This window comes from Pteropus medius, unplaced genomic scaffold (assembly GCF_902729225.1).
Source record: "Pteropus medius unplaced genomic scaffold, Ma_sr-lr_union100, whole genome shotgun sequence".
Taxonomy (NCBI): Eukaryota; Metazoa; Chordata; class Mammalia; order Chiroptera; family Pteropodidae; genus Pteropus; species Pteropus medius.
The window spans coordinates 3,685,316-3,709,688 of record NW_024351730.1 but is presented as its reverse complement, the minus strand read 5'-3'; the positions used below and the strand labels follow the sequence as shown (position 1 = coordinate 3,709,688).

The 24,373-nt window shown below is 32.6% G+C and overlaps 1 protein-coding gene across 1 annotated transcript in view; it reads left to right on the top strand.

Annotated features, from left to right (window-relative positions):
• Window positions 1-23,802, top strand: part of KCTD8 (potassium channel tetramerization domain containing 8) — a 228,390-nt gene extending 204,588 nt beyond the window's left edge. The window contains exon 2 of the mRNA XM_039845117.1: window positions 22,477-23,802. Within this exon, the coding sequence (XP_039701051.1) occupies window positions 22,477-22,937 (461 nt within the window). The 3' untranslated portion in view covers window positions 22,938-23,802. The remainder of the gene's footprint in view (window positions 1-22,476) is intronic.
• The last annotated feature ends 571 nt before the right edge of the window (window positions 23,803-24,373 follow it).

Here is a 24,373-nt window from a genome sequence, read left to right as displayed (position 1 = left end):
GCACAAATATACGATATCACAAAGCCGTTATAAAGTACAGCTCTTAGAAAAGTAGCTGACAGAGTAAGAGTTCATTTTGAGTGATTATTATTTTAATCTTCTAACTTCTAAAATAATAATGCAAGCCTACTATGTGGCAAATGCTTACTTGCATAGCTTATCTCATGTAACATTAAAACTCTTCATAGATGAGAAGATTCTGATTACAGGAGGATGTTTAAGTAACCTCCTTAAGGTCACCTCCAGCTAAGAGTGACTAAGCCTGACCTTGAACCCAAACCTATCTGTCTTCAAAGGCTGGGGTTGTGACAACTATTCCAGACACAATTCTCAATTAGAGAGGTGCCAATCTAATTGGGAATGAACAGAGACTAATGTGAGTTTAGGTGAGTAGATATGGAAGAGGCCTTTGGTACCCAGAGCAAAGAGAAGAATCAGCAGCTGAGACTAAGGACCACCTTACTGCGATGCTTAGGTCACTGGTTAGATAGCTCTCCTTCCCTCTCAGCAATCCACACAAGGCTCTAGACAGAGGCAGCAATAACCTGGATATTTAATATGGAATGGTTTTATCTTGATTGCCGACAGCTGTAAGCTTTGTGGCTGGAGGCTATTTTAAGTCAAGGGAATAGATACTAGGTCTTTCCAATAACAAACACTGGGTCCTAAATCCCCATATCCTTCTGCTGGGATGGTTTCAAAATTTGGAGCTTAAAAGGATCACTTGTAATGATTTTTCCCATTGAAACAGTAATGAATTAGAATCTAAATTGGTAGTATTCCTTCTCAGAGGTTATTCTGCCAATCTCTGGCAGAATTGAGATCTGTCTCCGCAGCAGTTCTTTTAATCACCACGTAATGCGAACATACTCATTGCAAATTTTAAGATTAAAGTATTTAAGGAAAGTCTCCTTCCCTGCTCCTAATACCAGAGTCTTCGCTCTAGAAAAACTACCATATTAGATTTGTGTGCTTTCTTTCAGCTTTTACCATCTTTTATTTGTTACCTGTTGATTTCCAGGGCAGATGCATTTTTCTTTGCTTCGATATGCCATGAACTGCACAGGGGACAGGCCCCCATGAGGGATATGGGAGTAGGGGCAGGAAGGTGTCTGTAATTGTTTACTTTTGCCTGTGACAAGGTTTATTTCTGGAGTTCAGTGATAACAAAATTGTTTGTTCCTCACACCTAACCCTGTTTTCCAACAGTTTTATCACCAATGTGACATTTTGATTCCACCAACCTACTTGCTTTATCTCTCAGCTGGGTCACGATACATTACATTTGTTGAGTCGTTTCTCCATCGCTAGTCTTTAATTTTGTGTTGGTATCTTTTATCCTATAGAAATTTTACACTTTTATAAATCGAGTTTATCATGCTTTACCTTTTTTGATTCTAAGTTTTATGAGTTGTATTTACTGACATAAAATTGTTTTAAAAAAACAATATTTTCTTCAAGTTTATTAATAGTTTTATTATTTACATTTAGCTCACTAATCCACAATTTATTTTTATATATAATGTAAGATATAAACATAATTTTTTTCCTAATGAATAGCTAATTACTTCAACAGTTAATTGGACAGTGCATCGATTCCCCAATGAATTGGAATACCAAATTTCTGTAGGTACATGGTCTGGTTTTTGCACTTTCCATTCCATTTCATTGACATAATTTTCCACATTGCTGCAATCATGATAAAGTTTTAAAGTATAATTTGATATCTAATAAGGCAAATACCTCATATTCTTTGTATGTTTTAAAATATTTTAGGTTATTCTTATATGTATTCTTTTATAAATTATTTTAATATCAGTTTGACAAATTACATAAAATATCTTATTGAGATTTGTATTAGTATTGTATTGCATTTATATGATTATTCGGGGATAATTACATTTTTACAATGTAATTCTAACAGGGAACATATTGTGTCCATTTATTCAGCTTCTCTGAGTTCCTCAATAAAGTCCAATATTCCCAAAGTTTCTTCGTATACCTCTTATTGAACTTACCTACAGTTAATTTGAAATTTGCTTTGCTGCACTGTGATCTATTTTCCATATTTTTTTTTCTTTTAAACTTAGGATTGCTGATATAGAAGAAAGTGGTTGATTTTTACATTAATCTTCTATTCATCCTCCTTATGAAATTCTGTTAAAAGAGTTTTTCAGTTTTTCTAGATCATATCATATCATCTGAAATAATGATTTTTGTCCCTTTCCAATATTTCTACTTATTTTTCATTAATTCTTATTTTATTGACTATATCCTTCAGTATAAAATGTAACAGCAATAATAATAGCAGGTGTGTTGTGCTTAATTTTGACTTTAATAGAAATACTTTTAATACTATCAAGTTAAGAAATTATTTTTCTTACAATTTCTACTTTGCAATAAAAAATTGAATCAAGTATGGGTATTATATTCTAGTTAATGTTTCTTTATATCTATTGTGATGATTACATTATTGTCTCATTTTTTTATATTAAAATGTAATGTATTATATGGTTTATGGTGATGAACTGTCTTTAATTTTTAAAATAAATATTACTTGGTCTTGATACATTATTCTTTTGATACATTGTTGGATTAAAGTTGTATAAGTTTTATTTAGGATTTTTACATCTAGGTTTAGAAAATAGATAGACTCACAATATTCTTTCCTGTATGTATTTTTTCTCTGGATTTGAGATCAGGGTTATTGATGCTTAAACAATTGTTTAGGAATTTCTCTTTCTTTTACTTTCTGTTCTTTGGATCAGTTTGTATAACATAGATCTTATTTCTGTAACATCTGTTTTGTTTAACTATAAAGCTATTTACAATGCTTCCTTTTTAGGACTTGATCTTAAAATTATTTCCTTTAAAAATTTTTATTTATATACATCTTTTTGTGTTTTCTATTTCTTAGTAAGCCAAAATTGGCAATCTAATATTTTTAAAATATTCATTTGAAATTTATTGATTACATTTATTTTACACTGTTGTATCTCAATTATCTCCTTTTACCAACTTAATGTCTTCTGATTTCTCTTTATCAGATAGACCACAAGATTGTCTTTTAATGAACAGCCAGCCTTTCATTTTATTTTCTATAGATTGTTTTCTTCTTTATTTTCTGACTTTATTCTATATTAAACTCATTTATTTTGAGTTATTTTGCTGTATTCCAGTAACTTGAATGCTCAGTTCATTTGTTTTTATTCTTTTTAATTTTTCTATTAAATGTACTTAAAGCTACATTACTTTTTTCTCTGAATATCAATTCGGATAAGTCCTACATATTTTGGTATGTATTAGCCTCATTAGTCTATGTTTTTAAAAGAACTGGTTAAAGCCTTTTGTTGATATGACTTGCATGGAGCAGGGCCAAATGAGAATATGAGGTCCCTTTTTCAAAAAAGAAGGAAGGGCGCGCCACTAAAAGTACTAAAATATAAAACTTTCCCTTTCTTCTGTGATCTCTTGCTCAATTTGCCATGATATTTTTTACTTGCTAATTAATACTGTTCTAAGCAAAGAACATTTTAATTTTAAATTATTAGCATGAATTTTACTGTTTATATTGTGCAATGCCAGTTTTAAATGCAACTGTAAGAGCATTAAAACTGGTATGTGGAATCACCAAAATTACACTATTGATATTTTGCCCATACATGCATACCAGAAGAGCAAAAACATTTCAGAAAACTAATAATGTTTTTATTCTCCTTTTTGATATACACACATGTACCAACCTTCTCTACCTTCCCTTATACTGAGGAATAAAGGTCTGAAAGAAAAAAAAAAACCTGGATTTCACATCTTTCCCTTTCTTTCTGTGTCATTTTTTTTTTAACATAATGATGAGTAAGAAAGGAGATTATGAGATTTCTTGGTCATTCTTCTGTTTTTAATTTATTTTATATATTTTATTTAATTTTATTTAATGTATTGGGATGACATTTGTTAATAAAATTATATTGATTTCAAGTGTACAATTCTATAACAAATTATCTATATATTGCAAAGTCAAATCTTTTCCTATTAGTGTATATTTGATCTCTTTTACCTTTTTCTACTTCACTCCAACCCCCTTTCCCTCCGGTAACGGCTATACTGTTGTTTGTCTATGAGTTTTTGTTCATTAGTTTGTTGCTTTCGGTTTTATTTCCCACATATGAGTAAAATCATATGGTTCTTGACTTTTTCTGTTTGACTTATTTTGTCTAGCATAATATTCTCAAGATTTATCCATGTTGTTGCAAATGGCAGTAAATATATGTGTGTATATGTGTATGTATATATATATATGTGTGTGTGTGTGTGTGTATATATATATATATACTGCCATTTTATATATATATATATAAAATCACATTTTTTTTTATCTACTGAAGGACAGTAGATAAATTTTGGTTGTTTCCATGTCTTGGCCACCATGAATAATGCTTCAGTGATCATAGGGGTACATATATCATTGGTCATTTTTCTTGCTTAGATGCCATTGCTTTCCTCTGCCTTCAAGCAAGTTCTGGTTGGAAAAGAGAGCATGGCTTCTGGGAGCTGTCAGCAACCGCTCCCCACTTTCCTGCTGCCTTACTCAGTGTTAATGTAAGATGCTTATACTTTGATTCTCACTGAACTCAATCATTAGATGTCTAAGTGCTGTATGCAAGAAGAATGACAAAAGACTGAGAACTTCATGCTTATCTCCTCTGCTTACATATGTGCTCCATTGTTGTATTAGACTTCACTCAAAAAATACAGTTCAAAGAATAAATTATTGTTTTAAGACAGTAACGACAAAGCATTATACTAAATTTGAGGTTTGAATGTGGGACCCTGTGCACCTGCACAGACTGTAAGCCTATGAAATCTGCTTTGACTTTAACCAACAAGCTAGTTAAAAGATTGTTTGAAAATACTCAAAATTCGTTTTAATTAAGCTATTATTTTTTTTTATTTCTGTCATCCAGGGATTTTACCTCATATTATTCATCCATTAATAAATGTCCTCCTTATATTTCAACTTACTACTTTTTTGGGAGGTATTTGATAATTTATAGTATATTGTATTTTATTGTTCACCTATTTTTTCATTTTGTTTTGCTTCTAATTATTTCTTATATGCCTTGTATTTTTATTCTTCTCATAGTTAGTTTAAAAGTTTCAATACGTGCTCCCCATATTTTCCAACAATATAGAGATAATCATCATCTATATTTTTCTCAGCAAGACAGTATCCTTAGTGTACTATGAGTTCCTCTCAGGCCCATCTCTTTGCCTGTTATAATTATTTGGTTCTTGATTCCAGAATGCTAATATGACCATATTTATATTATCCCTTACTGATTTTTATCAACATTTTTTAAACCATCCTTTGTCTTCTTTCTTGAATTCAGGGGCCAAGTTTCTTTTCTGAGACACAGACAAGTATATCTTCAAAAGCATACCTGAATTTCCACTTGGATACATAAAACTGTCTCAGTTCAATAGGTCCACCACAAATGAACTCATGGGTTTTTCTCATAAACCTAATTATCTTCCAGTATCTACTTTCACAATATGGCAGAACCTCCCGTTTATAAGGAAAGCCAGAAACCTAAGTGTCATCACTGATACCTCCAGCTCCCTTACAATTCTCTTATTTATAGCTAGTTCATCACTAGGTCCCATTGATTTTTATATTCTAAAATTCTCTAATATTTTTTACTTCTCTTCATCACCACCATCACAACCACCACTACCACAACTACCATCACCACCACCAGCAACATTTTACTTTAATGTGTCCTCATCTCTCACCTTCTGGCTGGCACTGTCCCATCTGCCTACATGTAGTCCCCTCTCCAGATAGTCCTCCTTTATTTTGGGTGATCATTACAAAATGCAAATTTGGTCATATTCCCTACCTCCCTGGCTTAAATTATTTTGAGTGCTCCTTTTGTTCGTTGGGCAAATGCTATTTTTTTTTTATGATGCCTTATAAGAACTTGAATTGTCTGGCACTCTGCCACTTCTGTGGTTTCGCTTCGGCCATTTTCCATCAATGCTGCCTTATTTAGTTCTTACAGCTTTTCACACTTCTATGCGAATGAGACCTTGCTCATGCTCTTACCTCTCAATCCTCCTCTTCTGGTCATCTAGTATCTCCTAAAATTTTTTTTTTAATTTTTTTTTGTTTTTACTTTCATAATCCCTTGCTGAAAGAAGCCCTTCCTTTACATTTTGGAAAATGTAAATTTTTTAAATATGCTGTTATGATATCAGTAAACAACTCCTATTGCAATTATAATTCTACATTACTTTGTGTGACTTTAAAATTAATATCCATCTTCATCATTAGATAAATGAAACATCATACATCCTACCTATTTCTCCCATTGTCTGGCAAGATGTCTTCCATGCATTGGCTCTCAATAAATATTTACTAAATGTATGAATCTGTGAATGAGTGAGTTGATTCTTATTGTTGCTGCAGTATAGCCTTAATAAATTCTTTCATAAGGACCTATGAATGGTAAAATATTTGACTGTCTCCACAAATAACCCCTACATTTGAATGCTAAGATAATTGGAGCTAGTTCTCGAAGTTCAAACTATTTTTTCCTAGAACCTTCCAAGGTTTTGACTCATGGTCTTCTAGAAATCAGACATTGGGGAACTTTTCAAGCTCAATTTTTTTCTTAATCTGTTGTCTGTAGGATGCTGTATTTTCCTCTGGAGTTTTTAAGATTCTGTCTTTATCTTTGAAATTCTGGAAGTTCACTGAGAAGCATTTAAGTATGGCTTTTTTTTTTTTTTTTTTTTTTTACATTGCCTGAAACTCAGTGTCACTTTCGATCTGAAAAGTATGCTAGTATAGGCTATGAACATTTGTCTTCTATAATTTCTTTTGTTATTATTGACACTACTTTCACTCTAATCTTTCTTTTTAGGAACTACTGTTAGTTAGATATGAACGTGCTGGATTGATTCTCACCTCACACTTCATCTACGTATTATTTTGCTGCTAATTATAAGAAATTTTCATTACATTTTATTCCAGATTATTTGATTTTTAGCCGTGTTGTTCTATGTGTTTCTCTTATCATTTATTTTACATTTAAAATAAAATATTTAGTTTCCAAAAAAATTTTTTTTTAGTTATCAATTCTTTAAAGATTCAATATCTTCTTATTTCTCTCTGAGGATTCTAAATGGACTTTAAACATTCTCTTCTATCCTTTGTATTATCTCTAGCTGTTTCTGGCAAAAATCTTTTTGTTGTTTATTCAAGTCCCTGTGGTTAATGCTCTTGTTTATGTGACATGTCTATTTGTTGTTGTTGTTTGTTGTTGTTGTTGTCTGTTTATAATAGTGAATGAATGACTAGGTTGTTTAGTGTAGGTAGGTGGCATGTATTAAATCCAGCAGATTTTCAGATCTCTTTCTCTAATAGGATATTTTAGAGCCTGGGCTCTGCTTCACTGGGCAGAGGGGTAGTATACTTGACTGGATGACCTTATTTTAGAATGCATTGATATTAACTGGTATATGGACAGAGGCCATCTCAATTACATACACACAGTGCTCACCTTTCACCTGCACTCAAATCAAGATGAGCTTTTTGTTTGTCTGTCCTTTGGCTGGCTAGATTACCTTTCTTCTTCAGAGCCCCATCAGCACCCCCACCCTCACCTATGGCAAAAATCTGGAATTACCTCAAAGCCTTACTTCTTCATCCCCCAAAAGGAATTATCCTCTAAAAGGCATTTGATTATTTTTAAAGAGCAGTTGTTTTTAGTCTTGAGGTGAGTGCTTCTGCTGCCTTCTGCTTAGTGAAATGGATCAGTCCTGTCATGTAAATAAAACCCAGGTCTTCAGACAAAAAGACCCAAGATTCCTTCCATTTCTATTAGTAGTTTATTCTGCTTTGAGTTCTACTGAATTATTTGTTTGTTTGTTTGTTTTTTAGTTTTTCCTGCAAGTGTATGAAGCTAATATTTTCTCTACTCTTCTTTAGACTGATCTCATCTGCTTTTTGTCACCCAGAATTTTCTCAATATCTGTTCTATTCACGACAGTTCTCTTGTTTTCTCACACTGGCAAGGATGTAATTCATTTTTCCTCTCTCTCTGTCTTCGCTGCCCCGCCCCCCATTATGTTTTAAAAGGTTTTGTAAGAGATTGATAAATACAAAAAAAAAATGGCCTGACATCTTGATTCAATCTCCTCCCATTTCTATTCTTGTCTCTCAGGGCTGGACTGTATTACACTAGAATAGAACATGGTCTGTAGTCATGATGCCATATTCCCTGGTGATTTTCTATAAATATATAGTACTAATAAAAGTAATATTAATTTAAATCATTTTCCATATAATTGCTTTGAGTTCTCTGTAATGTACTGTGTAAAAGGTAACATATTTAATAAAATTTGTATCACCAAAAATCAAATTATAAAACAACTTGTTTCTTATTGATAAAGTAGTTAAAGGGTAGAGCAATTAGGACACATAATATCAAAGATTTTGATTATAAAGTTATATGTATATTTTGGTTATAAACAAAAATTATAAAAATTGATAGGATAAACCAATAAAAAAACAAACATTAACAATTCTCATTTCCTCTTTGATCTATAAAATCAGAATCTCCTCAGTCTTCTATATAATTTTTGGTCTGACTTTGCAGTTTTGCTGGTAAAATAGTTCACAGCTCAATAAAGGTAAATGGAACTGCCAGCCATTCAAGCAAAGGAGTTGTGAGTCTTTAACCATTGGCTAAACATGTTTTCTTTATTTTTTTCTCTAATGCCAACATACAGTCCAATTGTATTAAAATCAATTATAATGTAAATTATAATGCCACATTAATTAGTCATTTTTATATATAGTCTTGGTGTTTGAGTAATGCTAGTTCTAGTTTAGTTCCTTGTTATGGAAATTTTTGCCCAAAAAGACATGCATGTATTTGAATTTTTTATTTCAATTGTACATAATCTGTTTAAGTTTTGCAAAGTGATCAAAGAGTGATTTACCCTGATTACTTTCACTGAACTACATAAAGTCAAAGCAGACTATTCATTTCTGTGAATCCTGTGTTCTCGGCACTCATGGAGAATTATTCAATATACAGTATATTAGGAACATACTCTAATACTAATGCTTTATATATTAAACAATATTTTACCTTCAAGCTTTCAATGAGTAATCATTAACATATCTTGTAATTAAACATGATTTTTCAAATGTATTCCTAGTGCAAATTCTTCCTTTACATAGCCATTTTGACTGTACATCTTTTTATCTTGTCATGGTTTCATTAGCACCACATCACATTTTTTTTGCTTTTAATCTGTAAGGCTTTAATGTCAGAGAGGGAGTTTGATGTTACCGCTGCTATTGAAATATTAGATTTAGAATAAAGTGCATTATAAAGTGATATGAAAAGTTCAAGGCATCTCAACCCTGACAGAATATACTCATTATTTAATTAGGTTCTGAAGGCTCTTAGCAAAAATTTCTGGCCTTATATCACAACCATTCCTAATTGAGAAGTGCACATCCCTGAAAGGGTCAGTCTTAAAGGTACCTTATTGTAAAAATACAATTATATTATTTTAGAAATTACAGTACCTAACAAGTCGCAAGTCCTAAGATAATTCTCTCATGCTCTTTTTCTCCTATAATTCTATATAATTCTCCTATAATTCTTCTCTCCTATAATTCTATGTCATCTATAATTATTTTCACTCTGTAAATTTTATAATAGGATTTACATCTTAAATATATAATTTTTCTTTAAATTATATAATTTTCCTTTAAATTGTTGACCTGTGCTTATCCAATCAATGTAAAAGAGTTTTTTTTTTTAATTGGTCTAAAGTCACAAAAATATAAATTTTGAAGGATATTACAACATAAGCATTTGTTTTGAAATAGGAAAATCTTAAGTTTGATAAATCACGATTGTCTGGTTGAAGTACTTTGGTTCGAATACAAGGAACTGAGTTAGAAAGTACAGTCTATATTTTAATATGTTTACCTTTTTAAATATATTTTTTGTTAAAATAGCTACACATGATATTAAATAATTCTCTATTGTAAAAGATCTAAAGAAATTCTAACACTCGGGTACAATTAAGTACTTTAATCCCAAAGTTTTTACAGATACACATCTCATTTTAATCTTTATTATGGAGTAAAATTCATGAGTAATTATAGCTTTAATTTAGGATTTTAGGGAAGCTAGTTTAAACACTATTTTCAGGATTTTTGAGGCAGTGTATCTCAGAGCTGAACTCAGCATAAATTCTGAAGTCTGACAGATCTACTTCTGAATCCTGTCTCTGCCACTTCCAAACGTGACCCATCAAGTAACATAACCTCTCTAAGCCTCGGCTTCCTCATCTGTAACATAGGTATAATAGGCACTTAATTTTATAAAGTGTTGTGAGATGTAAATGAGATGCTATGTACAATGCACCTAGCATGGTGCCTGGGCTACAATAAGTATTCAATAAAATTCATTATTACAATACCGTTCAATAAAGTTCATTATTACAACCTTAGAGTCACTTGGTAAAATATAAACTAAGTAAAACTGTCCTGACTGCATTATTAAGTTTGTTTCTCTAGTTCATTATCTCCGTTAACTAGGCTACACAGCAAAAGCGTACACACAGTATCATGTTGCTATGGGATGGTATGAAACACTTATTTTACTACAAAATATCTTGATTTCTGTATCTAACCACACTTCCATAATAAAGAATATATAGTATGTGTATGTGTGTGTGTATCTCTGTGTTTACATTGCACTACTATCTACTTTTTGAAACAGACCTTTTTACCCAGGACATAGAAATAGATTAGTCACTGGTTCTAAGGCAAGGATGAGGGCACATGGCCCTGGGATTTCTAAAATTGTATATATTGCTATTGTAATGCTCACAAATACACACTGATCCTATTTTTTTCTGCCTAACTCATTCTAAATCTCCCCAGCTTTTCTGATCAGCAAGATAAAATGAGATAAAATGTACATAAAAGTTTAAGTTTATGTATTAAGCACCAAGTGTTAGAGTTCTCCGATGACAAATACAACCAACACATCACTCAACTTGCTTTGGGAAGAGAAGTTTTAGTTATATTTCAAGGTCACTTGCATTTTATAAACCATCTAAACAGGTTTATAAAAAGGATTTTTGTGATGAGATCAATATTTTATCTGGTCTTATCATTTGCATAAGTGGAGAATTGAAGACGAATACATGCAGTATTTTGGGTAATATTAATATCTTTCATTTGGCTTGAATAGAGGATGGGAGTAATAGAAAATGAGTTTTGGAGTTTAAACTGGGACTACGGCATGGAAAGTTTTGTTTATGGGGCTAAGAGATTCAGATAAGTTTCTGAAAGCCAATGACATTCTCTGGGAATAGACAGTATAATAAGAGTTCTGTTTCAGTGATATGTAGTTGGGATCTAAGTGTGGATAGTAGAAGGTGGAGATTAGAAATAAAAAGATCTGTAGAAGATCATTGCAATAGAGTCAGTAAGAGTTACTGAGGACCATAACTGTGAGGGTAAAGACCGAAGATAAGGGACATGACTGAGACATTATCAAAGTACACGTGATATGATTAAATGTCTGTTTGAATGATGGGGGAAGCAATAGAATTGGAATAATGAAGATAATGCTGAGATTTCAAAACTGGTTGACCAAAAAGATTGTGATACTTTTATAAAAATAGAAAACATAGAAGGAAGAACTGGTTTATAGAGAAAAGAATAGTGTAGTAATTTTTTTGGCACATGCTATTTTAAATTTAGATGTCCAGACAGAAGTAAGATAATGGGGTTTGGAACTTCAAAGAATGATCAGTTGCTAGACATGTGTGTGAACTCAGTTATGGATAAAAGATAATTCTATAATTATATATAGTGTATGTATATGGAAGGGTTAGTTGTGTGGATGTGTGTGGATGTGTGTGGGGGAGTATGTATAAAGAGAGAAAAGAGTATATTGTGAGAACAGATGTGACATTAGAGGACTATAAATCTCATTATACAAATAATGGTTGATCTGTGTAACTGGGGAAAATTTTGAGTAGATATGATACTTGTTTTCCAGAATCTTAAAGACTATTGATTGGAAGAGAAAAAGGATTACAGTCTGGAGAGACTGCAAGAAATTATATTTTAATACAGAAACTAAGATGCTATAATTTAGCATCTAGTTATTAAGTATAATGTTGTGTTCACTTATGTAAGATGCCAACTCAACATCTACCAATGGCCATTAAACTAAATACATTATTATTAGTTTCCAGTTTGGTGGCTAAAACAACAGAAATGTATTCGCTGTAGTTCCAGAGGCCTAAAGTCTAAAAACACTTTCACTAGCTGTAATAATTTTGTCAGCAGGGCCACACTGCCTCTAGAGGTTTTAGAGGAAAATCTGTTGCTTGCCTCTTCCAGCTTCTGGTGGCTACAAACATCCTTGATTACTTCACAACACTTCAATTTTTGAATCTGTGGTCACATTGCCACCTCCTCTATATGTATCAAATCTTCTTCCAATTCCATTTTGTAAGAACACCTGTGGTTGATTTAGAGTCCAACTGGAAAATCAGAATAATTTCACCATTAATCGTATCTGCAAAGACTTTGTCATATAAAGTGACATTTATAGGTTCCAGGGATTAGGACCTGATATCTTTTCAGGAACCACTACTATAAGGTTCTTCCATTTTCATATCTTTACTTAAAACAGCTCTACAAGAGAGGTACCATATTTTTACTTCCTCTTAAGTAGAATAACAAATGAGTCTTAAAGACACATTTTGGCACATAGCTAGTAGGTGTCAGACTTTAAGCACAGTTTTGCTTTTATAAAGGCTGAACATTTGTTCAGATTGCTGTACAACATGAAATTAAACTCTGCTTTGAGGATATTTGCTTCCATTTTGCACTTACTGAAGTGATTGTGCACTGAGCTGCCTACATAATAGCCACACTTTTATAAATCTCAAAGTGAAAAGAGATGGCACCCACATTAAATAGTCTGACAGCTACAAAAAGTGGCATCTCACTGATCATAGTTGGAAGTACTTGAACATATTTATTGGCAGGTAGGCACTCAACAGTTGAAGAAATCTGACAAATAAAAGTTCCCTCCACTACAGCTTTCTGCCTAATATTACTACTGCTCCTGAACCCTAGAGTACTAGTCTTTTTTCTTTTTCTTTTTTTTTTTGCCTCCTTACAATCTCCACTTTCCCTGTTGTCATCAAGCCTTTTTTCTCAGGCTTGCGACAGCTGTTAGGTATTTTAAACAGGCAATGATAGTTTACAACCAGCATGGTTTTATGTTCATATAAATTTATTATACACAGCACATCATAAGTGCACCCCCAACCTATATTTACATAGCCCACTGTTTTTAACTCTTAGAGCCATCAGACTTGTTGTAGTACAATCTCTCATTAATCTTTGCTGAGCACTGCATAGTTGTTATGATCCACAGTTTATGGATGTGGAACAAGCAAGAGCAGGCTCATGTTCACAAATTTGAAAATCAGATAAATTATCTCTCTCATATAGTATGTTCCTGTGAAAAAGAAGGTCATTGGAAGGTATGTGGGAAAAAAATCTCTGACATTATCAATAATAACTAATGGTAGATTTGGAAGTGGGAAACTGAGAAGACCAGATCTTAATTCCAGGATCCAAAATGAGCTTGGGCATCTTTATGGAGTTTTGTTTTTAGAATTTTTTGTTTGTTTGTTTTCAAATACAAAAAAAAAAAAAATGGTGAATGTGCCATAGAAATCCTAGCTTTCATAAGTGAAATGTGGAGAAATGTGGAGATCACTTTTAAATATAGACTTCTTGCAAAGTGTCTGTAACCATTTTGCAAGTGATAGGGCTTCTGAAAAGACAAATGAAGACTTAGAATCTTTTGTACTAGAAATATTTATGTGCAAACATCAGCTAATCATGCAAGTGATGTAAAATTCTTCAGCAGAACAAAAAAAAATTATTTTTTCTCATTATCTAGGGTTCTCAAAGACTTTTTATCTTGTTTTAATAACATAATAACATAAAATATTCCCAAAGGAATATTTTCACTAACTAGAGAGACTTTGAGGACTTTTTTATAGATCATTGAGAAAGGCTTATTTTCTCATTTTCATTTGTTTTGTTACACCCTGTAAGCTTAGTTATACTTGGGTTTATCTTTTTTAGTTAAAACAAAACAAAAAAGAACTTCTTCGGGGATAAAACAATTTCCAATGTGCCTAGATATTATTTTGTAGATAATATTCATTTCATTTAATTTGGTTTGACAAACAGGTATGAATTATTATGAGCCTAGTCATGGGGCTGGTGTTCTAGGAAGTATAAAGATTTAAAAAAGAAGAGGAAGAATCTCTGCTCCAGAGTGACTAATGTAGTTTGTATGTGTGTTTGTGTGTATTTTGTAGAACATAACACAGGGATGAAAGTCAAAATTAACATAGAAATAACTATTATTTAAGATAAAATAGGCCAATACTTTTAAGATATTCAGACAAACTGCTATCTGTCATTAAGAGAGAAATCACATTCAAATGTGAGAATGGAAGATTTTATTCTGAAAACACCACTTGGAGCAGGCTTTGAAGTGAATGGAGCAAGGGAGGAATAAAATCCAGAAGGAGGGAAATAGGCATGAATAAAGCAAGGCATTTACAAAAAACAAGTGTATTATGGCCACTCTGTGGGGAAGACTACAAGATGGGCTAAGGTAATCATCTGAGTCATACTGAGGACAGTCTTTGATGCCAAAATGTGGTATTTAAATTACATTCTGTATGCAGAGGACTCTTTAGAAGATTAGACCATAGGAATATCTATTTGGCAATGGTATGGAGAACAGTTTGAAGTGGGACTAAAGTGGAGTCAAGAACATAAGAGACACAGTAAGAAATAATGAGAACCTTCTTATAACTGGTAAAAATGGGACAGAAATGAAAGGATAGATCCAAAAGCCACTGCACGGGTAGAACAAGACTTGGAAAGTAACTGGAAGTAAAAGATGAACCCAGTAGGTAGCCAGAGGTGACCCTGGATATCATCTATAGAAATAGCTAATAGGAAAACACAGATTTATAGGATGGGAGGAAAGTGATAAGATTACTTGTGAAAACCTCCTCAAACACATGTTCCATTAAATGTACATTCTCTTGCATTTTTACCTGATGCTATGTTAGCTTATACATGTCATTAGCATCTTTGATCCTGTGTGAAAACAAATCAACCTCTGAACTGAGTGATATAAAGAAATATAAGACATAGTCTCTGCCTTCATGGAAATTATACCCTTTTTGAAGAAAATAGAACACCAGATATGTGACTTTGGGACAGACATTTGTATAAGGATGATGAGAACATTCTTACTACTGTATGGTCATCTAGGTCAGGGGTCCCCAACCCCTGGGCTGCAGACTGGTACCGGTTTGTGGTCTGTGGCCTGTTAGGAACTGGGCCATACAGCAGGAGGTGAGTGGCGGGCAAGCAAGCGAAGCTTCATCTGTTTTTGCAGCTGCTCCCCAGAGCTAGCCTCACCACCTCAGCTCCACCTCAGATCATCAAGCATTAGCTGCTCATAGGAGCACCAGACTCTGGTGCCAAAAAGGCTGGAGACTGCTGATCTAGGTGATTATTTAGTAACATAAAAGGTAGTCATTACTAAGTACCAAATGAATGATATAGTAGGTAGTAGATACTACAGAAATTCAGAGAAGTAAAGATCATTTCATTATTTTGGTTAAGCGATTACTATGATCAAGGCTTCATGATAGGTTAGAAAGGCACAGTTTCTGCCTTCAAGCAATTTACAATTTAGGACTGCGAGATACTGTAAAAAAATAAGTACGATAAAGAGTTAACAGATTCAGGGAGAATCAGAAGAGTGAGTTAGTGACCAATGATATAAAGATAAAAAAAGGAATACCACAACATATTTCTCTTTTCAAATTGTACTTCTTTTCTTTTCCCCTTTACTTCTCTTTATTCATAAAAGTACTTAAGTAATGATAGTAGAGATTATAGAAAATATACAGAAATTAGTTTAATTTTTCTCATGTAAAAATTATTTTTTATTCATTTAAATAGCCTTTTTACTAGAAGATAAATGAATCTCTTATGACTTTTAAATTTCAATTTACTATAAAAATTTAACTGGTCCTCATCCCTTTGCTCACTCTAATCACAATTTACTCCTGCTCCCTTCTTCATATACTAGTCAAGCTTCAGTTACAGCTGCATTACTGTGCTTGTCACTCTAAGCCTCAAATACTTGATGTGGTGGGGGGCCGGGGATGCAGGGAAGGAGGGTATGAGAGAGTCCTTCCTCTTGTAACTAACACTATGCTTGGTACATAGTAAGTGTGCTCAACAAGTATTTAATCAAAATGGAGTTTTTTCCCTTTTGACTCAAGCACTTAATACTCAGGGGCATGTGGTGATAATATTTTAGATAGACTAGTTCATTCTCTTCAAGTATCACATAACCATTCACACACTATTGAGTTTAGTATTATTAAAGGGTAATTTCTCTCCTAGGAATTATCCTGTTGCAGACACATTTTACATATTCAGTCTTTTTATCATCAGTAAGCAGGTAAAGAGATTAAAATAAAAGTTTTTTTCAACCGTGCAGTCGTACACATAGATTTCATTTTGAATGGCCTGTGTATTCCAAGAAAAAATATTGAAGTATTCTTATTGAAGGCACCTACACCCAGAACTACTCAGAAGTTATATACCTCTCTTAAAAACAAAAATATTAACGTTTAATTTCTGTACCACACTATCCACCCAAATAACTTAGAGAAACTATAATTCTTTTCTTTTTATAACAATTTAATAAAACCTAATGAATTAACTGAAAACTCTGTTTTGCTCAATTTACAAGTTTTGGTTTATTGTGATACCTTTGATTTATTTTGTTTAATATAGTATTTTTACTATTACTTTTAATTCACACATTTTAATAACTTAAAAGAGAGCTTTTATGGTTTTTTTTGCTCAAATAATTTCCTTTTAGGACATGAAAATTTAATAATTAATAATCAATCTATTGTAGAGAACTTCACAGCAAAATTGCTTCGACACATATTATTTCCTTTCTAATTATAGCCCTGCAACAGTATTACTATTCTTATTTTATTTTTAACAAATAAAAAACTGAGGACAAAATAAGGTAAAAGACATGCTTAAATGCTTATGTTTATAGGTACCATCTGTAGAGCCAGAATTAAAATGGAAGTATTTGTATTCCTCAGTCAGTCCTCTTAATATTCAGATAAACACATATGCCATACGACGGCAAAATAGCACTAGATGTTTATGCTGAATAATAATAAACATTTTTTGACATTTACACATGCTAGACACATCCTAAGTACTTTACATGCGTTGGTTCATTTAATCTTTGCCATGACTCTATGTTGTTTAAACTTGAGAAAACAGAAGCCCAAAGAAAGTAAGTAATTTGCCCAAGAAAACGCACCTAGTAAGTTATTGAACTAGCATGTGTGCCCACCCAATCTTTACTGTGTTTCCTTAAGCATCATTCTCATTGCTGCCATTGCAGTGACAAGAATAGATTCAATGAAACAAATGTGAGTCGATAAAGTCTTCTATAACTACACTTCCTATCGGTAAACTTAAACTTATCCTTGAACCTGTAATTCTGTGAAGTACTTTAGTGAAAATTGAATTTGTTTCACTAAAACGAATTCTAAGAGGTAATTTCTATTAATGGTAACTCTTTAGTGTTTTGTATTTAATATCTGATGAAAATTTTACTATTTGAAAAATACCTTCCTATTTGTTATATAATTTAGAACTATTGCACCTTAGTTCCAATTTGACTACACTGTTATCAGTAATGATTTAAAGTATGCTTAATCAAATAACAATGATAATACATAATATGTTATGCATTATCAAAAATTCTGACATAAAAGCAGATTATTTGTTACATCTAATGATTTATACAGAGAACTGTCGTATTCTATGCATTCAAAGTGTGGAGAAAATAAAGTTAAGCATTTTTTCTTAAGTCATAATATAAACATTTGAACCTATTCGGTGTTCTGATTGGGAGTCCACCTTGCCTAAAGATAGCTTATGAACTAGGAGGAGTAAAAAATAAAAGTGTATATTTGCTCATTCTTGTTAATGTCTGTACCTATTCCACATTCTTTTAAAAAAATTAAAGAACCTCTTAATATCATAGTAAACTCAGTTTCCCACTTTCTTTTTCTTTTATGTAGAGTTTAAAGTCTATAGTGAGACACATTTGAAAGTGCCCCAGTCATTTCAAATACTTAATGTTATACCATAAAATAGCCTATGAGCTTCACCAGAGCATCTGCCGTGTACCTCCCTTACATTCTAGACAGTCTGGCACATGATTGTGCTCAATACAATTCTGTTAGCTGAACTGGTGAATGCCTTTTTCAAAGATATCTTTCTTGATCTTCCATCTTACACTATTAGAGCAATTTCTTTCCATTAAGCATTGTATTATGGAGTTTCTGCATGTGTGTGTGTGTGTGTGTGTGTGTGTGTGTGTGTGTGTATAAATTGTAATGACATTAGGCATAATAACTGTATACGATTTACTTAGCTAATGTGTGGACTTTATATAACTCTGTATCCTCTTTAGTGTATGTCATTAAGCGTTTTCTCCCCAATGGATACAAACAGAATGAAGCATTTACTCTGGTGTTATCTATTACTGTCGACCCTTGAACAACACAGATTTGAACTGTGCGAGTCCACTAACATACAATTTTTTTTAATAAATACGAATAAGTGCTGTAAATGTATTTTCTTTTCCTTATGATATTTTAAATAACATTTTTTCTCTAGCTTGCTTTGTTGTAAGAATACAGTATATAATACATATAACATACAAGAAATGTGTTAATTTGTTAATCAAATGTTTATGTTATTGGTATGGCTTATGGTCAACAGTAGGCTATTAGTGGTTAAATATTGGGGGAGTCAAAAGTTATATGTGGATTTCAACTGCTTGGGGATGGGTATCAGCACCGCTAATCTTTGTGTTGTTCAGGGGTCAACTGTATCCTTTTTCTATACTGTCTTCTGCCTCAATATCTCAATCTAATACTCTATCCCCATGCTTAATAATAGGAAATTACTTCTCATCATTACTTCTTCATATCCTTAAATATAAATTGGTTTCCCCAGGTATATATAGTTTAATCCTTTAGTCATTATTGGGAATGAAAATTATAGATTCCTCTTTAGGGATTTTTGGTTAAGGTAATACAGAAGATTGACAGAAAGGATAAAAATCATTTATTTATCTCCTATGCCATACTAAGCTGGTGGGCATCATGCTAGCTTGGATCACATTCAGCCATAATGATAATTAGATAAACAAATGCTGCACCTCCTCCACCATCTTTACCTCTACGTAAACATATACATACAAACCCTTCACAAATTTAAAATCTCTAAAGGTGAGCCTGAACACCTGTACATTTTTTTTAAAATCACAATGATATACTCTCATTTTTGAGAATTATTTTATTAGACACTTTTCTGTTATATTTCATTTACTCTCAAAATAACCCTGTGAGGAAAATACTACCCCATTTTACAGATAAGGAAACTGAAGGAGCTAAGAATCTCTCTTAAGGCCACAGGACTATTTTCCTGGGAGCTAGAATTTCCAGATCAGGACTCCAAACCCATTCCTTTTTCAATATTTTGCCACTAAAATTTAGTACCAATAAAAACTGATCCTACAGGCAATCTAGTCAATAGAAAAGATGGTTGGGAACCAATATGGGTCTATCAGTCAGGGTCTCAGAAGAAAGAGGAAGCACATTAATTTGGGTCATTTGAGAAAAGTTGAATATCGACAGTTTATAGTAGTGTAAGCAATACACTCTTACCAGTTGCAGTGGACATGGTTAATACTTGTAGACCTGAAGATGTGAACCTCAGTTTAATGGACTCTGGGAAAAAGGATGGCAGTGGGAGGAAGAGAGGGGGAAAAAAGGCAAAAAGGAGGTAAAGAGAGCTGTCATACAGGGTTGTGCTTCTTGATCCAGGGATGCAACCAGATCCCAGAAATCCTGGAGTGGGGTTAGGTGAGTCATGGTCTTGCCAGTCTTTGTCATTGGCTGAATCCAACTGAAAGTCAGAAGCAAGGGACCATAAGGACGTAGTTTACATTATCAGCCACTAAGGACAAGAAGGGTTCAGAATGGATCAGAGTAAGTCAACAAGAAGTCTTAGAACTGTATTTTCTCTTTTCCACCCCTCAGGTTCACCCTCCATTCTTTCTTGCTGTAAATGACAATGATGGGGACAAAAGAAACAGCTATTTGCTTTTGTATTCTTTAGTTCATAATTGCAAATATTTCTGAAATGTACTAGTGTACTTTCTTACTAAGATCCAAAAGCATCAACATTTGTTCTAGGTTTACTATATTACAGACAAAAAAGTATGAAGTACTGGTTAACCCTTTTTCCATTTGCCCCAAGAATACTCACTGGCAGTGTTTATGGCTACAGCGTTTACCCTGAGATAACTTGCAGATTATAGTCCTAACCTTACCCTCAAAGTTTGCCATGAAATATTTCACTTGTATTATTGTTTTTACATTGTTCTAGTATATCGATAGCCTTTGGAAACAAATTACATCATTCTATTTATAGCATTCTGTTTTTTAGTAGTTCAATTGCTGAAAATGTCAAATCCTAGAAAATAGCATTCCTACGGATGATGTTAAATGAATGCTGGCAACTAGGTGCACTTTTTTTTTTTTCCTTAACAGGAAAAAGTTAAGCCTTCCCTCAGCTAGGGACATATTCCTTAAATTTGGAGTTTTTTTGTTTGTTTTTAGTTCAGTTAATCAAGGTATTGTTTACTTACAGAAATACTCACCCCTTTTAGGTATTCAATTCTGTGAGTTTTCAAAAATGTTAACAGTTCTGTAACTAACACTACAGTTAAGATACAGAATATTGCCATCATTGTAAAAAGTTCTAAAGCTTTTTAAAATCTTTAATCCCACTCAACCGAATATTTGGTATCAATTTTTGTTTATTCTGATTTTAAATAAAAAAAAAATTGATGTTATCACCCCACAGTGAATTACACAGTGTGCTATTATGAAAAATATTTTTCTCAGTTTGTTTTCCCACTCTTCTGAGTAATATAAACTATTCATATTGGTTATGAACTTATTTCACTATATTAGGCTGTGGAAAGGTTTATCATTTTGGCTGCACATTGAAATCGCCTGGGTCTATTAAATGATCTGATGGCCAGGAAGCATCTCATTAAAGCAAGATATGTGGGGTTGAGACCAAGGTGTCAATAATCTGAGTTTTCCAGGTAATTTCTTATGTGACGAAGGTTGAGACCCTATAAATTAGAGCAAATTTTATCAACTCTGGCTGCCCAATAGAATCTCCTGGGCAATTGCTTAGAAATACTAATACCATTCCCCCCATTCTGATTTATATAACTTGTTCATAAAAGTGGACAATGAGAACAAATGAGATTTGGGTAACTTAATATATCTGAATGGTTGGGCTCCAGTTAATCAAGGTTTTATTATAGTTCTGGGTATGTGGTGATATTCAATAAATGTTAAATGGGTGTCCTAATCCCACAGCAGAGTCAAGGAGAATAATATATGCCCTCTCTTGGAAATAAACTGTTTGTGTATTTGAAATAATTATCTTGGTAAAGTATCACTTTCTGAAAATTGTCCTCCTAGATAATTTAACTCAAATGGTACCTTGTATTTTAAGAGAACATTATACTTCAACTATACTTTTTCACCATAATATTAGGCACATATATATCTTATAGCACTTTCATAATTCTCTCCAAGGAAATAGACAGGAAACAAGATTAAAAGATTGAGAATAAGATTTAAACCAGCCTCCCACTTGGAAGCATAAATGATGCTATTGCACCTCTGGGTCTGGAGAATACTGCTACTTTGTAAAATAGAGCACTAGTACTGTCTGCTTTTATAATGACAAAATACATACAAAAATAACACCTAATATCAATAACTAGAACAGAAATGAACTAAGTATCTAATGAAACAGTTATGGGATTAGCAAAATATTTACATATGATATCTTTTATAGATTTCAGGAACGAGAAACTAAAACAAAAATCTTTTTAGCATAAAGTTATTGATGATCTATTATAGCAATAATACTCATTAAGCAAAATTTTAAGTTATAAATAATCAGCATGCTGCATATTTTAATGTACACTAATGGCAGTAGATGTGGTATTTAATTCCTCAATATAAACTAGTGCAACAAACAATATTTTTTTAAAGATAAATGTTCTTATTTTAAAACCAAAAATATAAAGTTTATTTGATTTGATGTTTCCACTTCTTATTTAATTGTTCTACTCCTTTTCTCCCTTTTAGGACCACCTCATAAAATGGCATCACCTAAACAAGAGCATGAAGATAGGAAACATGACAAAGTCACAGATAAAGGAAGTGAAAGTGGGACTTCCTGTAATGAGCTCTCTACTTCCAGTTGTGACAGTCACTCAGAGGCAAGCACTCCCCAAGACAACCCACCCAATGCCCAACAGGCAACAGCTCACCAACCTAATACATTAACATTGGATCGTCCCTCCAAAAAAGCACCTGTGCAATGGATGCCCCCACCAGACAAACGTAGAAACAGTGAACTCTTTCAGACACTCATCAGCAAGTCTCGGGAAACAAATCTTTCCAAAAAGAAAGTCTGTGAGAAGCTCAGTGTGGAAGAAGAAATGAAAAAGTGTATTCAGGATTTTAAAAAAATTCACATACCAGATTATTTTCCAGAGCGCAAACGCCAGTGGCAATCTGAACTGTTGCAGAAGTACGGGTTATAGTAATTATCACATTCCTGCAGTATTTCAATGACATTCAATGTTTACTACAGTGTCACCACCTGACTGTGCCCTAACAATGGTCAGTGTGATGCTTGCTGCTCTTCCTTTGTGTGAACAGTGGATGCGGGACAGTATTTTCTTTCATTCTTTTTGTTGCTTTTCTTTTTAGAAATATGTATTAAAAAAAAGAAAACCAGTTCATGTTGAATCAAAATGCTGTATCTGATTCAAACCATTTTGCAAGAATGAAAGTATAATGTGCATGAGCAAGAAGCTTAGAATCTTGATTTTTTTGAACTGTGGTCAACTGGGTATGTTTGTCACTTTGTAATTCACCAAAAAGAAATCATATTACTTCAATTAAAATGACAATACGAAAGAAGCAACATCAAGTATAATGTTAGATAATGGTTTTGGGACTGAAATACAAAACTGTTTAAATGTTAATGCAATAAAACAAGTATTATTTTTGCATGAGCACAATGTTATAAATCACAAGACATAGGGAAGATCTGTTTGTTTCTTGGAAAGAAAAAATATTACAAAAATAATGCTAAAAAAATGTTTTAGGCAAAGCCTATAAATGTATGCTGTCTAAGAGACTGAATCTGTGATTTTTTGGTGTATGTGTACGGTGTCCTGTATGTTAAGATGGTGTAAATATGCCTTATACTGTTGTGTTATGGCACTGACATTCATCTATTAATGCTAGTCATGATTATTTCTGTGAAATGATTCCTCACATCAGGCTGTGAAAATTGGTATGATGATGCTCTGAAAGATTCTATTATTATGTTAATCAAAATAATTGAGGGAAATAGTAAAGAGCTTTATGTGTTTATTAAAAAAGGAAAATATATTAGAATTCCTTGATTTCTATTGACTTTTCTTTAAAAATATTCTACTTTTACATTGTTTTCAATCTTCTTTTAAAATCCCAAGCTGGAGAATGAGATGTTCAGCCTTAATGATGACAAGTTAGAGTTTTAATATAATTTAAAATGGAAATTGAGTCATATCCAGATAGCCTTGGTATTGATTAATAAACCCTTATTCCATAAGATAAAAGACGTCATCTGAAATGATATTTCGCTTTACCATTTCTACAGAAAGAAATGCATAATATCATGAAATTTCTTTAAAGAAAAGGCTAAGAGAAGGTTAAAATATCTTCGAGAATTATAGAGCTCAATCTCCTCTATGATTAGTTGAAATAGAAGTTGAGTAGCTCTTGTGGATAATATGTGGAGGTAAGCAGTAACTCAAAATTTAAAATCTACATTCATTTTCTTATGTATTTTTAGATTTGTCACTCTACTAGTAAATAAAATACCATCAACAGTGGACTATTAAAGAAACAGATAAATGATTTATCTTTAATGACTGATCGAGCTTTAGAGAAAGAGCTACTCTTAAAATCTTCATTTCATTTTGGG